The following is a 14,377-nucleotide window of genomic DNA, read 5'->3' on the forward strand; positions in this document are numbered from 1 at the left end:
TGAAAGTCAGATATGAAATAGGGATAAATCTTTATGAAAATAAGAAAAAAAAAAAAAAAAGCTGTAATGAGTGGCGAATACCCCAAAGTGCTGTGCAGCTCTTCAGAAGAACCCCAATAGGAGAAATGGGCAGAGAGGAACGTTCTGAAATTCAACAAAGGCAAATGCAGCGTCCTGCACCTGGGGGGGAACAACCCCAGGGACCAGGACAGGCTGAGGGCTGAGCTGCTGGAAAGCAGCTCTGTGGAGAAGGACCTAGGGGTCCTGGCGGACAAGAAGCTGTCCATGAGCCAGCCGTGCTCTTGTAGCCAAGAGGCCAGTGGTGTCCTGGGGTGCATTAGGAAAAGCATTGCCACCGAGTGAAGGGAGGTGATCCTGCCCCTCTACACGGCCCTGGTGAGGCCACATCCGGAGTGCTGTGCCCAGTTCTGGGCTACTCAGTACCAGGGAGACACAGAGCTCCTGGAGCAGGTCCAGCAGAGGACAACAAAGGTGATTAAGGGACAGGAACATCTGTCTTATGAGGAAAGGAAGAGAGAACTTGGCCTGTTCAGCCTCAAGAAGAGACAACAGAGAGGGACCTCATCAATATCTGTCAGTATCCAAAGGGAGGGTGTCAAAAAGGCAGATCCAAGATCTGCTCAGTGGTGCTGAGCAACAAGATAAGAGCAAATTGGGAGAAACTGATGCCCAAAGTTACACCTGCATATGAGGAAGAACTTTAGTGTGCAGGTGACTGAGCACTGAACAGAGTGCCCATAGAGGATGTGGAGTCCGCCTCACCAGAGATACTTGAGAACTGTCCAGACACAATCCTGTGTCATGTTTCAGGGATAACCCTGCTTGAGCATGGAGGTTGGACCAGATGATCCACTGTGGTCCCTTCAACCTGACCCACTCTGTGATTCTTTAAAATACTCCACAATTATTTTGTTCATAACTAGTGTTCCACTGTTTGATGAGGACAAATTGGGTGTATAAAAGGTCATAGGAATTCCATTTTAAGGATGAATAGTTAGCCATTGTCAGGATGTCCTAGGAGTAAGGCATATGCATATTTTTCTAATTAATACACATGCAATTTTATAGAAAAATGAAAAATACCGACAACTGCAACATAATTATTAGCTACAGAAATAGGATTCAGGATAGACCTGTAGTTGCTAAGGCAGATAGCTCTCTGAAATTGTCAGCCACTTGATAATGTTTAAAATAAGAAATAATGTAAAGTGTTTTTCAGAGGGATATCAGGGAAGGCTAGAAATGCTCACATCAAGAATGCTACTTATGTCAAGTAGCACAGAGTACCTTCCCTGTTCAGAGAATCCTTGAAAAATGACTGAAGATGACATGATAAAAAAAAAATCTAGAAAATAATATAAAGGTAAGCAGGCAGTAATTTTTATTCACTGTTTCCAAAGTAGCAGAAGTAGCAAGAACGCAATGAAGCTTTAAGGAGCAAAAACAAAGACAAAGTATTTTTGCACATAATCTTGTCAGTGAACAGTAGGATCCTGTCACATGATACTGTTAATGCTAGAAGTCAAAAATAAAAGAGACAGCTTTTAGAAATGAGGCCAGACACCTTTGTGGAGTATGTGTCTACCTGCTGATGTGAAATACCATACACCCAAGTGTATGGTAGGTAAGTGCGTGCCTGGGGAAGAAGAACCCCAAGCACCAGCACTGGAGAGCAGCTCTGCTGGGCAGGACCTGGGAGTCTTGGTGGGTGACAGGTTGACCATAAGCTGGCACCAAAGGGCCACTGGGATTCTGTGGTGCATTGGGAAGAGCATTGCCAGCAGGTGTGGAGGGAGGGGATCCTGGCCATCTATTCGACCCTAGTGAGGCCACATTTGGAGCGGTGTCCAGTTCTGGGCTCCTCAGCACAAGGAAGATGAGCTGGAGATGGTCCAGTGGAAGATGATTTGGCGTCTGGAGCATTTCTCTTATGAAGAGAAACCGAGGCAGCTGGGGATGTTTAGTCTGGACAAAAGAAGACTGAGAGGGGACCTCATCAATACAGACAAATATCTCAAAAGCAAGTACCAAGAGGATGGTCTCAAACTCTTTTTGGTGTCGCCTAGTGACAGGACAAGGAGCAATGACCATAAAGTAAAACACAAGATGTTCCACTCCAACCTGAGGAAGAACTGCTTTATGGTGAGGGTGGCGGAGCACTGGAACAGGCTGCCCAGGGAGATTACAGAGTTTCCCTTTCGGGACACATTCCTGTCTAACTTGCTCCAGGCGACCCTGCCTAGGCAGGGGGTTGCACTGGATGATCTCCAGAGCTCCCTTCCAACCATAACGATTCTGTTATTCTTAACCTGCTGGGTGAAAGAAACCGCTAGGACTAGTTTGCCTTCTGGGGGCAAATTTACATTTGCGTTTTTGTGTTATTTTCCAGGGCAGGACGCCGACGGACGGACCCCATCACTGAGGGATCCCGTTCCCGCGCGACCCCGCCCCAGCGCGAGCTCGAGCCCGGCCGGAAGTGAGGGCAGGCGCGGAGGGGGCGGGGCCGCGCGGCTCCCCACGGGCCTCGGCCGCCGCCATTTTGTTGGCGCCGGGCGCTGCCGCCGGGGCGGGAAGAGCTGGGAATCGCCCGTCGGCTCCTCCCTCGTCGGGGCCGAGAGGCGGGGACTGAGCGCGGCCCGGCCGGGACGGGACGGAGCGGCGGGGCCCAACGCGGTGCAGCGATGTCGGCGTTCTCGGAGGCGGCGCTGGAGCGGAAGCTGTCGGAGCTGAGCAACTCGCAGCAGAGCGTGCAGACGCTGAGCCTGTGGCTCATCCACCACCGCAAGCACTCGGCGCTCATCGTCAGCGTGTGGGAGCGGGAGCTGCGCAAAGGTGAGCGGGGGGCCGGGCAGGGCCCGCCGGGGGCGCCCCGGGGCGGCGGGGCCGGGCGGGACTGGAGGCGGCGGCCCCGCTCCGAGTGCGGGCGCGGGGAGGGAGGGTCCGGCGGGGCTGCGCGGCCTGCGGGGCCGGGAGAGAGCGAGGGCAGGCCTGAGCGCCGGGGGACAGAGAGCGGAACTGTTGGGCCAGCGTTAAACGTCGGGGCTCCGCTTCTCCGGGACCGTGGGCTGCCGGGTGCTGCTTCTCCCTTTTTTTCCTTCCACTTCACTCGCTCCTTTCTTTTCCTTCCCATTTTCCCGTCACTCCATAAAGAGGTATCTCTGAGGACGCTGCCCCTTGTGTATTATCTCCCGTTTTTTAAGGAGAAAGGCAAGTGGGGAACCGGAAGGAATCCGGCGAGCCAGGGTTTTAGGGCTTTTTGTTGTTAATTACAGCTCTTTCAAGACGGAGCCTTTTTGCGTATTATTTGTCATCGTCTGTTGTGATGGTTAGCTGTAATACTGTTTGCATTCTATGTCTACTCAGGTTTCCTTTCCAGAAACTGTTCTTGAAGGGCAGATGAGGATGGGAATACACTGAGGGAAAAGCAGTGTAGTGTATCCAAAGTGGTTTTTACTTCCTGGTTTTGCCAGATGGTTAATAAAAATGTTAACATAATAAAAACGTGAGTTTCTTTAGGTGTGATCAGCGTGCAGACTTAAATGCTAATGTGGCTTTCCATTTAACAGGAAAGAACTTGCAGCTATAGACTGTGGTTCAGGGAGTGAAAGGGAGAAATGGCATATGAGGGTTTATTTGACCTGACTGGATAATAGCTTAAGTTGGTGCATTTAAGAAAAAGAAGACTCACTTACTGGAACTCTGCTTCGATCTACAAAATGATGCTGTTTTACAGTAGCTTCTTTTGGAGCCTCAATAATATGTGGATCTTCAATGGGAAAAATAAGAAGTCTCAATCTTTTAGACTAAGCAGAAAAACAGTACTAAGCCATTTCAGGATTTATGAAAGAGGAAGGAAACACTGAGTTTCATGTAATATGGCTACTGTGGTTTTATTAAAATATCTTTTTCTGATTAAAATATCTTTTTCTGGGATTTGTTATCTTTTGAACTTTGAGGCATGAGTTAAATTCTTATTTGTATTGACTGAAGGAAGACTGACTTGGTGACATTATTCCATCTTAGGACATAAACACATTTTCATTGTGTTAGTTGCAGGCTTACTTTTTTTTGTTCCAGGAGCAAATGAATGGATCTCCCACCTGTGTCTGAAACATTTCACATTTCTGGGCCTTCTAATCAAGAAGCATGAGTGTTTAGGGTTTTGAATGATACCAGGAAGGTATCTTAAAGTAATTTAAAGAGACGCAGGGTTTTGGTTGCTCATCTTAATTATCATGCACAATATTAGTTCATAGTAATCTGTGATATTAATAGGCAGTCCTTAACTTTAACTTTCCTCTTGTGCTGGTTGACTAACTGGAGAAATGAAATCTTTGAAACCCAGGCATTGAGAGGCAAGGACAACAACCTTCTTTTGAGCTTTAGGTGAGGATAGCTGCCATCATTGGGTTTGCTTTGTTTATTGAAGTTGTTGTCCTGCTTTTGCTGCTTCAAAGTAAGATTTTGGTGTGACCTCTCTTCAGATGCCAACCTTCAAGGGTCTGTGGAAGGCATACGTGAAACTCTGCCTGTGCTAGGAGTGGCTTAGTTGCTTTCAGGGTCCTGACCCTTCTGGGCTTTTAGGCCTATGTGAAGTGTTAATTTTGGAAGATAGGAAGCTTTGTTTAAAGCTGCCATAGTTAATATGCACAGGATGTATTTTAGTTTCCTATCTCTTAGAATATCTGAGCTTCATAAATGCTAGCTTGCATTTACCTGATACTAACTTCTGGCTAATTGCTGCACAGATTTGTAAGATGGTGTCTAATCCCCAGAGGTGGAAGTAGTCATCTCAGCAGGCAGCATGGGAAGGATGAGAGGAAAACAACTGTCCTGTGGTGAAGCGAGTGCATAAAACACCATAAAGTAGGATATTGGCAATGAGGCCATAACTAGAGTAAGTTTAAGGCTCCTGACTTGCCTGTCATTCAAACCATAGAAACAGGATTTCTCTTCTACCTGAGAGGAAAATTACCTGTATTTGGGGAATATGGATATGAAAGTTATTGACGTTGTCAGCTGTTATTGCTAGCCAGTAGTATCCTGGGACCTTGAACCTTGCATTTCTAGATTTTGTTTCCTTTCATTGTATCCCTTTTTTATTGTCACCCCCCCTCTCCAGACCTTCCTTCCAGCCTACTGCTTTTCAGGAACATTGTATAACTAGTTGTGTTGACCACAGTACAATGACATCATGTTTTTTTCTGGAGGCTTTCTTTCAGTTTTGGTAAAAGATCATTTGCATCAAGAGCCTTTCTGAACATGTCTCTAGTTATTCATCAAGACAAGTCCTAAGATCAGAGCTCTTTCTTTCCTAAATGTTTGGTTCTGATTCTTTTATATTTAAAGTAATCTTTTTCTTTATGCCACATTGGACTAGAGGCGAAAAGGTAGCTTTTCAAATCTGCATATAATTTAGACAGCATAAAATGTTAGTGCCTTTCTGTTTACTTGGATTAATGGGCAGTGGTCAGGTCCCATATTCTGGCATCCCTAAGGATTGTCAATATGCCTTCATGTACAGGTTTTCTTGAAAAGCATGTACTGAGGGAAATGATCCTGCTTCAGCTAGATTTCAGAGGTATGAAATGTAGTTCTCAAAGTTAAATAGTTAATTACTTGGGAGTCATAAGCTTATTCAGTATTTAAGCAGTACTAATTAATTAACTTGTGATTACCTCAGTCATTTTAAAGAGGCAACTGGTGGGCCCATTTAACCCTGTGTAGTTTTGTGTATCCATAAAGGGAATGACTTACAGGGTTTCTTTTTAAACTGAATAGTGGCATAACATACAAATTTGTTGTGTAAGCCTGCAGTCACTGAAGGGCTGCTGGGAAACCCCTTAGGAAGAAACACCTTTGAATAGGCTCTTCTGAGATGCAGTCTCTTGAGAATTATTTTTTGTTGTTTGCAAGTCAGGTTTGTTCTCTTGCATACATCTCTTGCTCCCTGGTTTCAGGAGGCTCTGCAACTGTAGAGGTTTGCTACATGTTAGTTCATTTTTTGAAATGAAAAATTTCAATTCTGTAATTCAAAGTATCTGCCTTCAAGGGTGAACAGTAGCTGCCTGTTCAGTAGGCTCAATGTGCAGTTTGCTGTATTTGGTTAAAAGGTGTTCTTTTTCAAAGGAGAAACCCCAAAATTGCTAAAGGTTTGTAATATGGGACTTGTTATTTTGAGTTCCAATTAGTTGTCCATAAGAGTCTTTTCCTGTCATCTCATTTTCTGTTAGCTCTGTCACTTATTAAGTATTTATTTCATAGTGATATTTTAGTAATATTTAGAATATTCCGAGTTGGAAGGGACCCACAGGGATCTTCATGTCCAAGTCTTGGTTGTTCGCAGGACACTGTTACATTGTATCTTTAAACCTAATTTCAGATTCAAGTATCTCTTTCTTCAGGGCCCGCACGGCATCTCAATGATCAGTCAGTAACAGAAACTGATGGTGATCATCCCCATCCTCCTTTATCATCGCTTGACCTCTTGTTTAGGCTGTCATCTGTCACCCCACGCGTGTCACACTGATCACTCTCTTCCCTGCACAGCTCATCTAGGTCAGTGGAGCCCTTGTGTAGAGCCTTGGGAGAGCCACAGTTGTGTAGGTGCATCTGGGCTGCTGCAGGGAGATGTATTTCTAGTGCTTCATTCTGCCAGCTCACCTGCTGTTCCAGTTTATTATGTTTTTTCTTTGTTTGTTTTTTCCTGGTGTTGAAGTCTTTCAGTGGTATAAGAAGCTACATCTTTTTTGCTTATTTATGGTTTGTCTACAGCTTCTGCCACTGGACATGTGCTGCTGCTTGGTCCTCATCCAGTATAGCTGTTGCATTGATGAAATATGTTTTTCTGAAGCTACTGGCTGTTGTGGCCGCTGCTGAAATGTGGAAGATAGAGGATTTTAGTAAGTAAATTGAGAAGGCCTAGCAACACTTAAAGCAGATTTGAAAGTTGTACTACATCTGAACTACTCTAATACTTAGCTGTTTTGGAGCACCATTACAGCCAAAAGTGGTTGTGATATATTGCCTTGGAGATGGGAAGTGGATCACAGGAAACAAGTTCCTGCTTTAAAGCAATTATTTTCTGTGCCATGTAGTGTAGTTTTTTCTGCCAGGAGAAGGAATCTTTCTTTTCTGGTGATTGTAAGGTGGTGGTATAGTCTTTTCTGGTGATTTTACTTAGTGGTGGTATAATCCAATGTGAGAGAATAAATAATTTTGGTTTCTTTTATCTAAAAGAAGCCAAGCTATGGGTTTTGGATTTCACTGATTATGCCCACATCAATCTTCTCATCCATGCTAAAATGTTTTGAGAGCAACAAACAGGGAAAACTTCAGATGGATGGGTGTTATTGAGTCTAGTTAGGGAAACTTATTTGCTGTGTACATGATTTACAAAATGATCTGCAGTTAGGAGCAGCAGAGTGGCAATGTAAGAGCCTTTTATTTAAAACAATTATATTTGGGTTGTGTGGTATCAAACCTGCGTGTCTTTTACCATTCTGGTTCTGAATACTTAAGTGTAGGGTTTTTTTACTATCCTGAAGCTGTTGTTGCAGTTGATTCATATCCATCTTGGCATTTTACCAGCCAGGTAAGGCAATGAAAGGAGTTGGTTTGTTTCATATGTTCAGGTAGTTCAGGATGCACTAAGTGCAGTGGGAAGCTTCTGCAGTGTAATTACGTTGGAATGGTTTCCTTGGTCTGTGACCAGCTGTCTGGCATTCCTGTGGTAATATGATGCTAGTGGCCTCAATCCCAGCCGTGGCTGTGTGTTGTGTTCCCTTTGTTACTAGTCTCCAAACCCAGTCAAAATACTTGGACCCTCAAACCTTGAACACATTCAATGGGCAATCCCATTTCCCTCTTTGAAGAGAAAACATGGCAATTATCAAACCTTGGTGAAATTCACCAGGTGACTGCACAAGGTGGAATGCTTAGTTTAACCTTTTCTTAGTAGAAGGTTAATGAGTTTTAAGGTTAAGGGCTTGTTGTACAACGTGCCTTTTGTGGATTACGTTGTCTTTAAACTGTCTTTTCTAGTGGCAGCCTCTCAAGTGGCTTTTTAGAATCATATTACCAAAGATGCTCTGCTTAATCAGCTTGCATAAAAACCCAGGTTAGCTCTCCACAGTGTGAAGGATCGGTGAGCTTGCACTCAAGTTTCAGTGCTGCTTAACTTAACAATGTTTGGTCTTGTAATAAAAAGCTTGTCAGGTATTTACAGAGATGTCCAGAGCTCCTCTTGCAAAGGTGTGAAGCATGCTGTGAGAAAGTGTCCCAGAGATTTTGGGAGGAGTGGTGGCACTCATAAACTCTCGTGCATGTGTATAGACTAAAGTAATTCAAAAGCAATTTAGCAAAGTCTTTATTTGAATCCATAGTAGAGAACTTAAGTATGCTAATGAAATGTTTAGGGCTGATAACTTTTGTGAGATTTTACCATTTTTAACAATAACATGCTTATTGTTTCAAACCTTTTTGTTAGGTGGTATTTTTCTTCAAGGTCAGTTGACACAGCAGAGCTGGCCTGCAGAAAGCCACAGCCTGATGTAACATTTTCAGATGCTCAGTCAGGCTGTACATTTTGTAGTGGGATATAAGTGAAATCTCTTATGCTTGTGTGCTTTTCTGTAGTTTCTTCTAGTATATCTACAACAGCAAATATGTCTTGGCTCTGAGCGTAAAACAGCATGAAACTAATGGGCATGTTTCTAGCTGTCTTCATGGGAGGACAATTTCAAATGCAGGAGGTAAACCTGGAGAAGACAGGTGATTGTGCTGACTTTGATTGCCAGGGCTAACCTCAGTGAAAATGGCTGATTTATTGCCTTTCAGGGTAAAATGCTGGTTACTTGCGCTAAAGTGGTGGCTTGTCAGTGTCAGGAATTCTCTAAGTCTTATGGATTAAAGCAGATAATGTCAGGCATCAATTCTGAGCTGCCAGAGAACCAGGCATACCTAATGGGCTAACAAAAATGCATTACTGAGAAGAATGGATTGCCAAAAACTAAGGCTTGATAATGTTGTCTCCACTGCAGATATCTCAGTATGCTAATTGTTGGTGAAATACCATTATTTTCTGAAGAATATTCATTGGCATTTAAACATGTCAGATGCATTTTTGGTACAGACATAGTTTCATTTGCAAGGTGCCAATCCTGTGTAGTCTCATTGAAGATGCTTTGAGAGTAATATGCATAATATGGCTCTTACATCAACCAGCACTGTTGACACATTAAAATGCTTCAGAATCCAGTGCTTCAGGGAGCTAATTTGGTGGCTGAATGGTGAGTTTGGCTGCAACAAGCAGAGGAGTTAGGTGAACACTGCACAGAGCTTCTGAAAAGATGACTCAATCCAACATGAATGATTTCTTGGCAGTTTTGTGTTTGCAGAGGGTACAGTTGGTACCGAGATGGCTACTTGTAACACTGCACATTCTGGCAGTTGTGCCTTTCAGATCCTTCTTTAACCTAGGTTCTTACAGGTTTTCTCTCTTCATTTTCTTCTGGCAGTAAGAATGCTTTTGCTGTTAGCCTTGCCATGTGTTGAGGACCTTCAAAAATTGTCCGTTTGATCCATTTTGATGTTCTGAGGTTTATCAATGCCCCAGGCTGGAAAATGAGTTTCACTTCTACTGAAGAAAGATGTTCTAACATAGTTCTTTCTCCAAAACAGATCTGTTTGATCCTGAATTTAATTTGTGTTTCAGACATCACCAGTCAATTTATAGTCATGCTAGAGATAGAATGTTTTCGGTTCAGGTTGCCAGAGTTTACCTTCAGTCTCATGTATAAGGCAGAGTGCCAGTAGACCAGAATGTAAGTCTTGAAAATTTGTGAAGGGAGAGGGAGCACTTCTCAATACTATGCATAATTTTTACCTTTGGAATTTTGTGCAGCACATTCTTACAGCAAGAAGAATTAAATTTTACTTCACAATTTTCCTTGTGAATAATAAGGGTAGAATAGTGAAATTTTCAACCAAAGGCACAGATAGCTTAATAGTGGGTGTAGGGTTTTTGTTCATTCTGCACAGCTTCGTTTATGTTGAATTGTAGTAGGAAGCTGAAAAGGAATAATTGGGGGAATAAGCCTGAAAATGACTTTCTGTGGTTTAGGATGCTTTTACCAAATATGATACATCAATCTTTTACTGCAATGAATAGATAGTGTCCAGGCTTTGTGAGAGTCAGCATTACCTGACTTTATGTCACTGTGTATCCATCTGGTGTCTTTGCCAGCCCAGTTGATTTGACTGTTTTTTGGAAAGAAGAAAGTTAGGATATCTCACAAATGGGTTACATCACTGAGGATTTAAAAGTGATGGGGTTTTTTTCTGGTGAAATGAATGGATAAGGACCTACCCTGCATGAAGTTCCAGAGGATATAGGATGATCTGCTTCATTAGATTTTGAATCCTAATTCTGGGCTTATTTAAGAACTGAGAGAAGAAGCAAGGCCATCTTTGATAAACTTTAGTTACTTTTTGATTATGCCTATGAGAAAACGTGTTTTCTGACATTCTCTCTCTGAGTAATTCAAAACTTGCTAGGTGTCAGAGCTCTTATGTGAAACATAGGAGATGTGTTGTTTTATCATCAGTCAGGTTTTAATGTAGAAATTGAGCAGCACAACTTTATAAAACCTACATTATAGATTAGCCAGATTTTGATGGAAATAGATTAATTTCCTGTCTGCTTGCATGTGGTGACTTCACTGTTTGGAGCAGACTCTATTGAGTCCACCTTGTGTCCAGCACTTCCAAGCTTTTTTTTTTTTTTTTTTTTTTCCTACTCTTCAGTTTACCTTGACTGTAAGCAAAGTGCATTTTTACATTTAACAGATGGTTTTTTCCCCAATCAAGTCAATCCAGAACTCCCAACTTGTTAGATATATCTGTTCAGAGACTGGAAAGAATTCTGTACTTCAAGGAGCAGTTCTTCAGAGGAGTCTTTCTGTAGTGCAAAATTTATTCTCGAAAGCATTTCCCTAGAGTGAAAGCATATTAACATTGAATTTTCTCTTTGTATGTGAGGGTGGTGTTCTGCATTTTTGAGAGGACAGACTAGAAAGTAACAAAATCAAATCATATTTTCTTGCATAAATTATAAGAAATCCTGGATTGTCGTTACCACGGTGCTGCTTTCCTTGACAGAGCAGAAAAAACTTGTCTTTCAAGAGAAATCTCTTTTTAAAGTCAGAGTGTACATATTGAGATTATGTGGTGGTAATGGTATTCTGGTGTTAAACAAAAGTAGAAATGTTACAGTAAGAGTTTCAGCTCCAATAAACTTGAAGAATAATGAAAATTAGATGAAGTATAAATGAAAATACCCAGGTAGGAGCACTTAGAAAACATGGAATAGATTTTGAGAAGCAGCTTGTAAATTGGAAGCTTGTAGTCTACTGCACATTAAGAGAGGTGGGTTAAGATGTTTAAGGGGCTGAGGGAAGAGATAAACCACAGGAGCTTCAAGGTGGTTTTTGAAAACACTTTTGTGCTATTACAGCTGCTGGCACATGAGCGTTTTAACAATTCAGAAGTGGGCAAGGGGAGTATCAGAGTGATACAGGGACATTGACGAGGGGATTGACTGTTCACTTTGCTTAAATGTGAGAATGAGGAGTGGTTGTGTAAGACTGAGTGAAATTCAGACTGAAAGGGAAGAGGTTCTTCACGTGAATGATTGTGGATCTGTGAAGTGCCTCATCAGAAGATTTCATGAGTGTAAGAAATTTAAGCTGGCTTAGAAGAAAGCTGAAGTACTTGGAAGAAATCCATGAAGGCTGCCAAACAAGAATCATTAAACGCTCAGGAAAACACCTGAAAATAGTTTGGGGATGAAGAACGTTGGAATATCTTGGGATTTTTTCTGTTTTTTGAGATAGCACTAAATGGAGATTGTGTCATACTATGAAGGAAGAAGAACTTGAACAAAGAGAGCAGAAGGGAGAGAAGACCCAATGAGTGACTAAAGTCTTTCACATGAAAATACTGAAAATGTGAAATGGTGTAAGCAGTAATGAAAATGGGAAAAAAACATCTGATTTCACGATGTGGGGGAGTGGGTGTTTGTATTCAATATAAGCCTGGATATGTAGGTATTAGTTGAAGGAAATAACATTTCTAATTATTTTTAATTTTTCTTTTTATTAGCAAAACCGAATAGGAAGCTGACATTCCTGTACTTGGCCAATGATGTCATACAGAACAGCAAAAGGAAAGGACCAGAATTTACAAAAGACTTTGCTCCTGTAATAGTGGAGGCTTTTAAGCATGTTTCAAGGTACAGTAAACTTGTATGTGCAGTGTCCCTCACACTGCATTTGAGAAGTGGTCAGTTGATGTCTTCTGGCCCATCTAGTCTTCATGTGCTATTCCTCTACTTGAAATCTTAGTTTCATTTATTCAGTGTTCTTGTGATCTTAGATAGTCTTACTACAGCTTGATGAAGTTTGATAGTAAATTCATCAGCATTCAGTTCCTTTTTGCCTTGGAAGACAGCCTTTCAAGAAGGAAGAAACTGAAACTTGCTTACTGTCTGTGTTTATGTGCTACAACAGTTTGGCATTTTTCATTACTGGGTGTTGCATGATTTGCTTTTTCCCCAGCAGCCTCTAATGTCATTGCATGAGGAAGCTAGAGTCCTGATGCAGGATTATCTTAACAATGATACACAGCTGTTGAAGCAACATAAACCTGTTTGTAGTGTTTGCAGATTTATGGGTTGAAAAACCAAAAGGGTTTGATATAGGTCCTTTTTTTTTCAGGTGCTTGCTAGAGCACATTAAACTGGTCTTTGCTTTCTTTAAAATGGGGATTTGTTATTTTCTGAGGTTATTTGACTTCTGATGGTTGGATATTGCTAAGATCTGTGAAGGTCTTTCTGTGAAAAATAATCATAAAGCAGTGCTATACTTCTAACTAGTGCTGATATTTGCTTTTTTCCTTCTAACAGTGAGTCTGATGAGAGTTGTAAGAAACACCTTGGCCGAGTGCTGTCTATCTGGGAAGAAAGGTCTGTTTATGAAAATGATGTATTAGAACAACTTAGGCAAGCTTTGTGTAAGTATTTTGTGAGTGTATGAAGGTTCTGTCTCCTGTTTCAAATAGTACTTCTTTGACTACTGTGTTCGTTTTCATTTAGATGGAGACAGAAAGGTGAGGAAGCGCACATATGAACAGATCAAAGTTGATGAAAATAACTGTTCACCTCGAAGTTCTCCCACTGATCCTCCTCAGGTAACAGCATGTTTATTAAATTCTCTACTTCCATATGGTTTTATATAGAATTTTTTGGTTTCTATTTTTTTTTTAATGGTCTCTTTTTCAGTGAGGAACTGTTTCTGGGCAAGGGTGGCTACACCTCAAACTTTTAATAGTTTTTTAGGGGGGCATGCTGTAACTTTGTGTTTGACAGTAAACTCAGATGTATGAGCTCTATGTCCAGCTTTGTTCATGTCAGTATTTCAGCAGTTTGTACAATGTATTGAGTTCTCATTCAGAATTTAGGGTAGTAGTAACACATGTATTAGAGTGTAAGATTGTTACGATTTATCAATAAAATATTTCCCAAAGTTTCACTCACAATGGCTGTGAGGAATTCTTGTTTTACCTTGCACTGTTACAGCTCTTCTAATTCTTGTGGAGTTTTGTTGCAGTATTGCCCTATCTCAAAAGGATTTTTGTTATAGCAAAGAACGACTGTGCTCAAGTCATCACAATTTAGTATGTTTCTCTGTAGCAGATAGCTGGGCTTCTGTGAGCATCAGCCCTACTTCCAGAAGAAGTGCACTGATACAGTCTTTTGCAGTAGTGAAGCAAAGCAACAAGAGAAGTAATTTTTAAAAATATGTAATAAAATGAAAGGTACTGTAAAATAATCACTACTGTCAAGAAGAAAAGGTTTATAAGTATTCCTATACAAAGAACTTAAATGAAAAAGCTCTTGTAGAAAGGTGACCTTTAAAACTAGCAATGATGTGCTGAGACCAAAGGTTTTGTTTTGTTCGACTCTAAAGGTGATACTGTAAATGCTGCTAAAATTATCATCAAATCAAGAAGCTTGTTGTAAATACTTCTGTTTTGTTGTAGGATCTGTTTATTTAAACTAGTTCTCAATCTTGCATGCTTTTTTCAGACCACAGATCTCATTAGAGCATTACAAGAACTAGAAAATGCTGCCTCTGGGGATGCAGCAGTTCACCAGAGAATAGCTTCCTTGCCTATAGAGGTCCAGGATGTGTCCCTGTTAGACAGAATAACAGGTGAGGGTTGGGAGCCTGGTAACCAAAATGCTCTTCTAAGAACGTAATGGTGCATAATGGAATCACACTTTACCTGTTTTTCT

At 41.5% G+C, this 14,377-nt stretch overlaps 1 protein-coding gene across 1 annotated transcript in view; it reads left to right on the forward strand.

Annotated features, from left to right (window-relative positions):
* Window positions 1–2,543: 2,543 nt before the first annotated feature.
* Window positions 2,544–14,377, forward strand: part of RPRD1A (regulation of nuclear pre-mRNA domain containing 1A) — a 43,267-nt gene continuing 31,433 nt past the window's right edge. The window contains exons 1-5 of the mRNA XM_058026608.1: window positions 2,544–2,853; window positions 12,184–12,313; window positions 12,986–13,092; window positions 13,175–13,269; window positions 14,168–14,294. Coding sequence (XP_057882591.1) covers window positions 2,703–2,853; window positions 12,184–12,313; window positions 12,986–13,092; window positions 13,175–13,269; window positions 14,168–14,294 — 610 coding nt within the window. The 5' untranslated portion in view covers window positions 2,544–2,702. The remainder of the gene's footprint in view (window positions 2,854–12,183; window positions 12,314–12,985; window positions 13,093–13,174; window positions 13,270–14,167; window positions 14,295–14,377) is intronic.

Source organism: Melospiza georgiana, chromosome 1 (assembly GCF_028018845.1).
Source record: "Melospiza georgiana isolate bMelGeo1 chromosome 1, bMelGeo1.pri, whole genome shotgun sequence".
Classification (NCBI taxonomy): Eukaryota; Metazoa; Chordata; class Aves; order Passeriformes; family Passerellidae; genus Melospiza; species Melospiza georgiana.